At 41.8% G+C, this 8,710-nt stretch overlaps 2 protein-coding genes across 2 annotated transcripts in view; both read right to left on the bottom strand.

Moving 5' to 3' along the window:
• Positions 1–3,196, bottom strand: part of LOC104802204 (protein TRANSPORT INHIBITOR RESPONSE 1) — a 4,035-nt gene extending 839 nt beyond the window's left edge. The window contains exons 1-3 of the mRNA XM_010525688.2: positions 2,386–3,196; positions 1,179–1,671; positions 1–943 (exon numbers count right to left, since the gene is read on the bottom strand). Of these exons, the coding sequence (XP_010523990.1) occupies positions 131–943; positions 1,179–1,671; positions 2,386–2,852 (1,773 nt within the window). The 5' untranslated portion in view covers positions 2,853–3,196 and the 3' untranslated portion in view covers positions 1–130. The remainder of the gene's footprint in view (positions 944–1,178; positions 1,672–2,385) is intronic.
• A 2,856-nt stretch (positions 3,197–6,052) lies between these two features.
• LOC104802210 (tubby-like F-box protein 3) lies at positions 6,053–8,692 on the bottom strand. The gene is made up of 5 exons (XM_010525693.2): positions 7,725–8,692; positions 7,517–7,604; positions 7,140–7,269; positions 6,887–7,066; positions 6,053–6,794 (listed from the first exon to the last, which is right to left on the bottom strand). Exons 1-5 carry the CDS (start codon positions 8,070–8,072, stop codon positions 6,329–6,331), a joined length of 1,212 nt encoding a protein of 403 aa, XP_010523995.1. The 5' UTR covers positions 8,073–8,692; the 3' UTR covers positions 6,053–6,328.
• Between the last annotated feature and the right edge of the window lie 18 nt (positions 8,693–8,710).

Below are 8,710 nucleotides of genomic sequence, written 5' to 3' on the forward strand. Positions count from 1 at the left end.
CCGCTCTTCACCTTCATAACCCGACCACCTCACCTCTGCAACCATTACAAGGTCACATGCACATGCACATGCACTTGTATCCGTCAATGGCACTTGCTTCACTAAACTTAGGGTTCTCCACTTTTTCTTTTCATGTCGCAATTTGCCGGGAAAACCTCATGGTAGAGTCCTCGTCCATGTTCCACACGAAGCCAGGCATGTCAAACCTAGGACCTGCCACTGTTCTGTATATGTAGACCCTCTCGACAGGGGAGCTGTCTGGTCGAGAGTCGGGTGGACCCCGTTCGTCAATGACTTCCACGTTGAGCCTCGGCATCTTCTGGCCAAGCAGCTTACACGCCCCGAAACTCACGGAGCATGAAGACATCCAAAGGGATCGCATTGTCTCCAGCTTAGAAGCATTGGCCAGGAGCGCTTTGTCCCCAAAGGGGCAGTCCCTTATCTCTAATTTCCTAAGGTTATCGCACCCGGACAGAACATGATGCATCCCAAGGTCACTGTCCCCGGCAAATGCGACTGACAGCATCTCCAACTTCTTTGCATAGGTCCCAATGTATTCAAACACCTTGTCAGTCAGAAGGCCCGAGAGTGAGAACCGCTGTAGCTTCTTGCAGTGCTCTGCTATTGCTCCAAAACCCACATCCAGCGGCTGCAGAGTCATGTAGTCTGGAGCTTTTGGCTCAATGATGCATAAACGGAAACGAGTCAAGTTGGGACGGTTCCTGGCTATTGTGACTAAGGCTGCATTTGTCATTTGACGGCAGAAATAGAGAACTGATTCTAGTTTTGGACAGCCTTCGGAAACACAGACAAGCCCTCGTTCTGTCAATGACACATTTGGTTCCATGACAAAGGGCTCAGAGGGAAACACTCTCAATTCCCGTAGGTCCTTGCAGCTTGATGCAAGCGCCTCAAGGCCAACATCCTCAATGTAATCCAATACCTGCAAAATAAGTAATTCTACAGTTTAGAAGCAGTAGCAAATGAAATGCAAAGCAGATCCCACGACGAAAAGACATGCTTCCAAAAAATTGGCTACAATGCAAAATATGTCATGCCGCTGCATCTAAGCCAAAAGGTTTAAACCGTGAGCATAAAGCAATTACAAGCCACCAGAGGAAGTTTCTACTACAATCAAAGTCAAACCTAAGGTGGTATACAATAAAGGGTAAACTCACCCAAAGACGCTGCAATTTCTGACACTGACTGAGAAGCTTGACAAGATCAGAACTCTGAACAGTAGCATAACTCAGGTTCAATGTTGTAAGTCCACTGCAAGCAGAATAAATTGCAGGAAGATATGCAGGAACAGCATCCCAAAACCCAGACAAGCTCTTCAGCCCTTTGCAACCGGAGAAAGCAGCAGATAAACTTGAAAAAACATCTGGTCGCAGTTCAGCTGTGTAACCACCGGTGCCCAGCTCAACCAACTGTGGTGCTCTCTGAAGTAAGGTCGCAAGCCTTTCCAGAGGGACAGCACGGTTGAGTCGGAGAGACTTCAGATTAGGACACCTACTCACCAGACGCTCCAAAGCAGAGAAACTGACCTCAGATGATAAGCACGAGATGTTAAGGGATACCAAAGATGTGTATGAATCGGGGAAATGACTGAGCCAGTGCCCACTAACGTCCTCCACATCACACTCTCGCAAATCAAGCTCTCTCAGATTTCTGCACAAGGAATGGTTTGTCAGCTACAGACCAAAGGAGACTAACAAGCATCAGACCAATAATATCTTTCTAGACCATAATGCTTCCAACGTAAGGCCCCACGGTAAAATGAATAAGAGATGCATTTCTAAAGCGAACTTAACTTCCCAAAAGAATCCTAAAAAAAAGCGAGGAGAAACAACAATATCACTTGCTAGGCTACCCTGTTAATTATTAGCAGGGAAAAAAGAGTAACAGGAGAACATGAAAACAAGACAAAGAAACAAAACCAGATGGACTAAAAACAGAGCAAAAGTAGCTTCGACAGAATAATGTAGCACAAAATACCATCCAGAACTAAAGAAGATGAGCAGAAATTGAATCTATGTTGTTCAAGCTGCTGCTCTTGCAAAAATCTGAGAGCCAACAAGCGATTCGCCTACAACTAAGCATTGAGTGAAGAGGGTTACATAGAACGAAGGCCCGAGGAATCATGGGAAATTGTGAGAAAACAGTTAGATTAAGAATTATAACTACAACATCCATTTCTCCGAAAAATGTTGACCAAGAAATCAACATACACCCTAGCGACACAATCAGTATATTCCAGCTAGAATCTATATAATCCTAAAGCAACCACAGAGCGCAGGAACTAGGAATCTTCCAGTTTCCTTTTTCGTCATCTTCTCACCCACCAAACGCAACGCATAGAAGAATAAGAAAAGAGCACAAGACCTGCAATTGGCGGCGATGGCAGCGAGACCATCGGTGGAGAATCCCTCGCAGGAAGAAAGCACGAGAACCTTGAAGTTCTTAAAGGACTTGGCGATGAGCTCCAGGCACTCGTCGGTGACCACCATCCTCTTCAGCCTTATCTCCTCCAGCCACGTGTACGACGTCGACATCGCCTCAACCCAAGGGTGCACGTATCCTCCCCAGCCGTCAGGCACCAGATTGAAGTCGGCGAAGTGTGGTTTTCCCTTCAGCTCCACGGATCTTACCTCCGGAAACCGCCGGATAACAGTCGCGGGTCCAACGGCGTAGCAGTTCCCGACAAAGACCTTCCTCCGGCACCATCGCTCGATCCCGTACCACGACTTGCAGACCAGAGACACCGAGTTACGGTCCGTGTCCGACTGTATGAACGAGAAGACGTGCTCCAGCACCTCTTCAGGAAACGACAAGGCGAACCTTTTCTGCATTGCGGCAAAAAACTTCAGATCTCGGCGATCCAGATCCAGATCTCGATCCCGTACAGAGAAAAGACATATACAAAACTAGAGCTCGATCCCGTCCCGCGACCTCCAGATCCAGATCTCTTCAAGGCGAACCTCTACATATGCAAAATTATGTCGTTTTCTGAAGGAAAAAATAGCAAAGTCGATTTTGGGCAAGCTTGAAGACGGTCGCGATGCGTGATACAGTCAACACAATGTCTATATACATAAAATATAACGATAATGAAACAATATCGTGTAGGAGATGGATCTTTCTTTGGTCCAATCGTTACGAAGAGCTCTCTCTCTCCTCGTAATATGGTGTTGATTTGCGGTACAGAAGAATCTAATGATGTGGCAAAAAAGGCACCACTTAATTTATACAGAGCTTGACAAAAGGATGGGGTAAAAAAAAGCCCAATGGGCCGTACAAAAGTGGGCCCTAGTAGGGTGAGCAGGTCCGAAACACCTATTGCCGTCCCTGCGCTGTCCAATCATCTTTTTCTTTATATTCCGCATTTTTATTTTTAACAACTGGAAAATCCATGTTTGTTTAAATATATTTGTTACAATTTTATTAAAAATATCTAAATTTTAAAAGTAATTTCATGTTTTTAAAGCTAACACAACTTTATTAAATGAGTAATTTTTTAGGTGGTTCACCAAAAAAAAATCCCTTATCATCAAGATTTATCAATTCATCGATTAAAAACATTCATTTATAAAATTATCCCAAATTTTAAAATGAATTTAATATTATTTTCTCATTACAAATATTGATGTGATTTCATCGAAAAAATCAGTATCAACGCGCGATATCATTACGAATTGCCATAACAACAATAAAAAATATATAATATATATACATGTATATATATATATATATATATTATCAATATATATTTATAAATGCATATAAATTTTCGGTAAGTCATTCGTAATCGGAAAATGTTACTCAATTGTTCGTATAAATTTTATTATTATTTTATAATTGATGTGTTTTTGTAAAAATTTATAAATATATGTGATTTTCAATAATTGTTTTAGCATATATAATTTATATTGGATTATCTCAACATTAATTAAATAATTCCATCAACACCGTACAAATTATTTGTAACTATATTAATAAAAAGTAAAAAAAAAATAAGAAACACAAAGGTTTCCTAAGAAAAAATCTATATATATGATTTATGTTCTGTTCTTTTGTACATTTATCTTTCATCTTATTCTTTCTCTTACCGGTAGATATTGACGTGGCATTTTCGTGGCTTTTCAAATTCGCATTATCCAATCATTGGATCACGCGTGTTGGTACGAGCTTGATGATTGTAATTTTTTCCCCCTTTCCATGGGAATAAAATCCGATACAGTTACTAATAATATTACCACCGCCTGCCCTTCGATTTTATTGCGAAACATTTTCGTGTCATCAAATATAATCGGGCAACTCATTGTACATGAAATTCAATTACTAACACATGATGCATTTATGACTGCATTAAATATGATGTATTTTCAAGGAGAAGGAAGCATTTTATAACATCTCCATAAAATCAAAGACACATGTCCCATATTCCCCCGCCACCATTTGGCTGCTCCAAATACTTTCCTTTACTTCTCATGAATATGTATATGCATGCGTACATGTACATGCATGTCCGCGTAGGGGCACATACATACATGCGTCTGTACTACCATCATGTTCGGAGAAGAATGGTAGGGGGGGGGGCAACTACATATCTGTCATAATTATAAAGTTTCATGGGACCATTATTTATTTATCAATCTATTTTTCTTTGATGCCACTGAGCTGATCTATCAATTTCGTCGGGACAATTTTAGCTTTAAATTAAAAGTGGTGAATTTATTAGAAATGGATTTTTTTTTATTATATGACATTAAATGGCGTGGGCCTGTGGTGGTCCTTGATGAGAAACCAAACCACCACATATTTCCCAATCCAAGTGGTTGAGCCTCCACCTCTCGCCATTTCCTTTTTGGACCATTTAATCCATCCACATGTGAATTGGACCACTCCCATAACATTATTACACCCCCATCTGTTTACCTTCTAATTTTACACATTTTTTTTCTTTCTATCCATCAGAATCCATAACCCATGATTGTTTTTCTTGACACAACAGCTATTCAGATCAGTCCGGTGCACAAAACATCCACTGAGGTTTCAGACAAAAGTCGTACATATCACAACGATAACATCTCAACCCGTGTCTAAAAGCTTAGCGAAACTAAGGTTCATACGGGATTCGTTTCCATATTCATCACAGTATGGGGCCATCAAATAGCCGCCTCCACCTAAGGCCTAATGTGGGCCTGGATGAAACCCATTAACTTATTGGACTCAAGTGTTTCAGAAATGTCAAGGCCCAAAATACATTGGAGGCCCAAAACAATGCAGGGACAAATATGGAATTTCTTATAAGACCGCAGGGGATGCGAAAACCCTAGCGTTCATCTTCCCTAATTTCATTCGCTCTGCCTCGTTGAGCTTCGCAGTTTTTCACGTTTTTTTTTTCGTTTGGAAAAAATGGTGGTAGTTTGAAAGGGATGGTTTTGCCGATGAAGACAAAAAGACTGAAAGCATGAGGCTGCGGCAACATCTCTTATGCGCACCGCGTTGGGCTGTGGAGGTTCGACGCGGGTTGTTGCGGCCGATGAGTAATGTGCCAATATGCTAATATGAGGCGTCTAAAAAACATCTTTTTTTAAATAAATAAAAAAACTTTTCCTGTCGATTTATCTCTTAGCTTTCGTACGTTATCGGACCTTTTAAAGTGTTTTGTTTTCCGATGATGGCAGAAAAAGACATGGTCTTGGTTTGAGCATCTTGGTTCTTGGTACTACTTCATGTAGATTCATAGAAAAGATGCTGAATCTTTTCTTTTTTTTTTGATCCATCGTGTTTCCGACGATCATATCTAATGGCGTTATGTTTACATGAAGTTGGAAAATTAGTGCCTGGATTGTTCTTTGTTTTGGAGGATTTTTTGAGTGAACACTTGGCGAGAGGTGGAGGAATGTTCGTCTCATCACTGCTTTCGTGGTTGTACTTGGAATGGATTCGATGTGCCAAGAAACAAAAAGAAAGTAATGTTCAAATATCCGAAACAGAACTGAGAAATAAGTTGGACAAAATCAACATGAGAGTACACAATTTAACAAATAAAGAAACCGGAAGTAAACAGAAAAGAAGCATCTGAACCAACATCAAACATCAGGGTTTAGTTTACTGCGAAAGGGAACAAAGCCCATCTCCCCTAACATGAACAGTCACTATGTACAGCCCACGAACCCTCTCAAAACCAATCTCACCTTCCATACCCTTCTCCTACCCGGAAACCAGAAATCTCAGACCAAACAAATGAAAAAGCTACAACCCTTTATACGAATTCTTGCAGCAGGAAAAGAAAGATCAAATTTTGCCAGATGGGTCATTCTCATTCGCAGGCTATCTTGGTGTCGAAGCTGCTAAGGCAAATGGCGAATGCCTGGAACGCAGAGATGGGATACTGGTAATCCATTGTGAACACGTCTTTCCCAACTTTCCCAAACTGGAGAATCACGTTCTCGTGCTCTGGTCCTGCTGGCCCGTTCTCTGGAGCAGCCACGAGCTGAAAGTTTTTGACTGAAGCAACGCTGACTCGCCCGTTGAAGTTGAGGCACCAGCATTGGAGCTGTTCGTGCCACCTTGGCGCTTTGTTCTTCAAGACCAGCAATCCATCTTTTTGCGCAGGTGAAGGGAAACCCTCCAAGCGAGTTGATTTTGATCTGAAGAAGGGAAATGACGACGGGAAATTATCCACGTTGCTGTGGAGAAGTTCAGTCTGAGTGGGAGCTGTTCCTCCAGGTTTGATGGCTGAAACTGGGATGCCGTCCATTGTGCATTGCATCCTCCTCGGACCTCTGGCACCACAGAACAAACGATCAAAGATTAAAACAGAATCATGATCAAAGCATCATTCTTTTCTTTTTATTTATCACAGATCATCACCCACCTGGAACCCAAGACGTTCAGCTCATATGAGATATGGGCTACAGGATAGTTGACAGTGGGGATTCTAGGGCTAACTTGTTTTGAATTGAGAAGCCTGGTCGAGCGGCTTCTGGTTACTCGAACTCCAGGATTAGAGGGCTGAGCATCGTAGACGGTGAATTTGGTCCGGAGAAAGTTGGATCTGGAAGAAAGTTGTAAGGCTCATACACATAATTATAGAGATGAGGGTACTTATTCATTACAATGGTGTGTACCTCAGCTTTCCGATATAGGTATTGCTTCCCTTTGAGGCATCCTCACAATTTAGTGAGATGACGTAATCGGTACAAGTTGGTCTCCGAATCCTCTTTGCAGCAAGAAGGAACTTCCCATCATCGTTCGAAACTGTTTTGACCCAGAAAAAAACAAACACTTCGACGTTAATTCCACGTAAGTTTAGTTCTGCATGGAGATGGAGCTTGAATATAAGAACAAGAGGAACTCGGTTTCTGTATGAATACAGTTTTAACGTGGTAAATATTTTGTTCATCTGCAACTTAACATGCAGTCGAACAAACATACTTGAAGAACAATCATGCGAGATTAAGTGAATAACATAGAGAAAAACAAATAGCATCTATTATTTTTTTACCTTGATTTAACCCGAGACATAGATAGTATGTTTGGCTGCCACGGTTTCTCTTTATATAGCATTGAACAAGTGATCCCCTTGGACCCGGCTGCAAAACAAGTATGACAATGGATTGCAAAACATATGCTTATGGAATTGCTACTTATGGTAAAACGAGCCTGAATAAGCAAACAAGTCAATCCAAAAAAGGATTATAGGATCCTCAAACCTGCTTAAGGGAAATCGGAAATGTCAACTTGCCCGAAACTTCTGGAACTTTCACAATCTCCTTCACAGTTTCTCGCCAGCTCCTACAAACACCGGCGCAAGCAACTACATTCTTTCTAGAGGGCCAACTTTCTTCAGATTCCTCAATCCTCATCAAGATGTCCCTCAGAAGCTCCGACGGCATATTAGCCCAACAGCTCTGCTTAAAAACATCAACTGTAACCGAACTATCCTGAACCACTCGGTGAGACCTTGATCTCATCCCATACCCGAATCTCACATCCAACCCTTTTCTAGAAATACTGCCCAACTCTTCTCTCATGTCCTGAAAAAGACTCTTGAACGACATAGCTTTGAACTCAATGTATAAGCGCTCCTGACTATTGCTGGAATTTTCCGGTGGCTCATCTAATTTAAAGCTTCCAACTTTTCCAAGAACAAACCCACATCCCGATTACACGAAATCACATAATTGCCGAAGACATTCGAGCTTCTAAGCATAGAACATGAGCCAATAAATCAAAAGATTTGTTATCTACACTTATCGACCACCACAATTCCACCAAGACCGGTTTCGACAACCCAAGATCCGACAGGATAAAGACCCCAAAATAAACGATTAACACCTGAAACCCGTACCGGTTATGGGAAGATACAAACCCGTCAATTTCATAGGACCTGAAGTCATCCTACTTTCACAGCCATGGCTATCAGAACGCAAAACGAGATACTACGCATATAGATCATCAGAACACACCGGGACCATGTCGGCGGATGTATCCATGTTCCGACACATGGCATTGATGCCGATAACACACGAAAGTTTTGGTCTTTGAAGCTACGGAAGCAGCAGGAGAGAGGAATTGTAGAGATACAGGAGAGAAATTTAGGGTTTGGGTGTCGTCTCTGAGAGAAGAAAAGGCGATATGAGAGAGTGTGTATGTTGTGTGTTGTTATCCAAGCGTTTTGTCCCCCCCCCCCCCGTTA

Source organism: Tarenaya hassleriana, unplaced genomic scaffold, assembly GCF_000463585.1.
Source record: "Tarenaya hassleriana unplaced genomic scaffold, ASM46358v1 Cleome8, whole genome shotgun sequence".
NCBI classification, from domain to species: domain Eukaryota; kingdom Viridiplantae; phylum Streptophyta; class Magnoliopsida; order Brassicales; family Cleomaceae; genus Tarenaya; species Tarenaya hassleriana.

Excerpts from the sequence above, each read along its gene's own strand:
- LOC104802210 (XM_010525693.2), bottom strand. The coding sequence starts at position 8,072 with ATGTCGTTCAAGAGTCTTTTTCAGGACATGAGAGAAGAGTTGGGCAGT. Across the intron at positions 7,605-7,724 it reads TTCCGATTTCCCTTAAGCAG|CCGGGTCCAAGGGGATCACT; the intron begins GTTTGAGGATCC and ends CTTGTTTTGCAG. Across the intron at positions 7,067-7,139 it reads ACCTATATCGGAAAGCTGAG|ATCCAACTTTCTCCGGACCA; the intron begins GTACACACCATT and ends ACTTTCTTCCAG.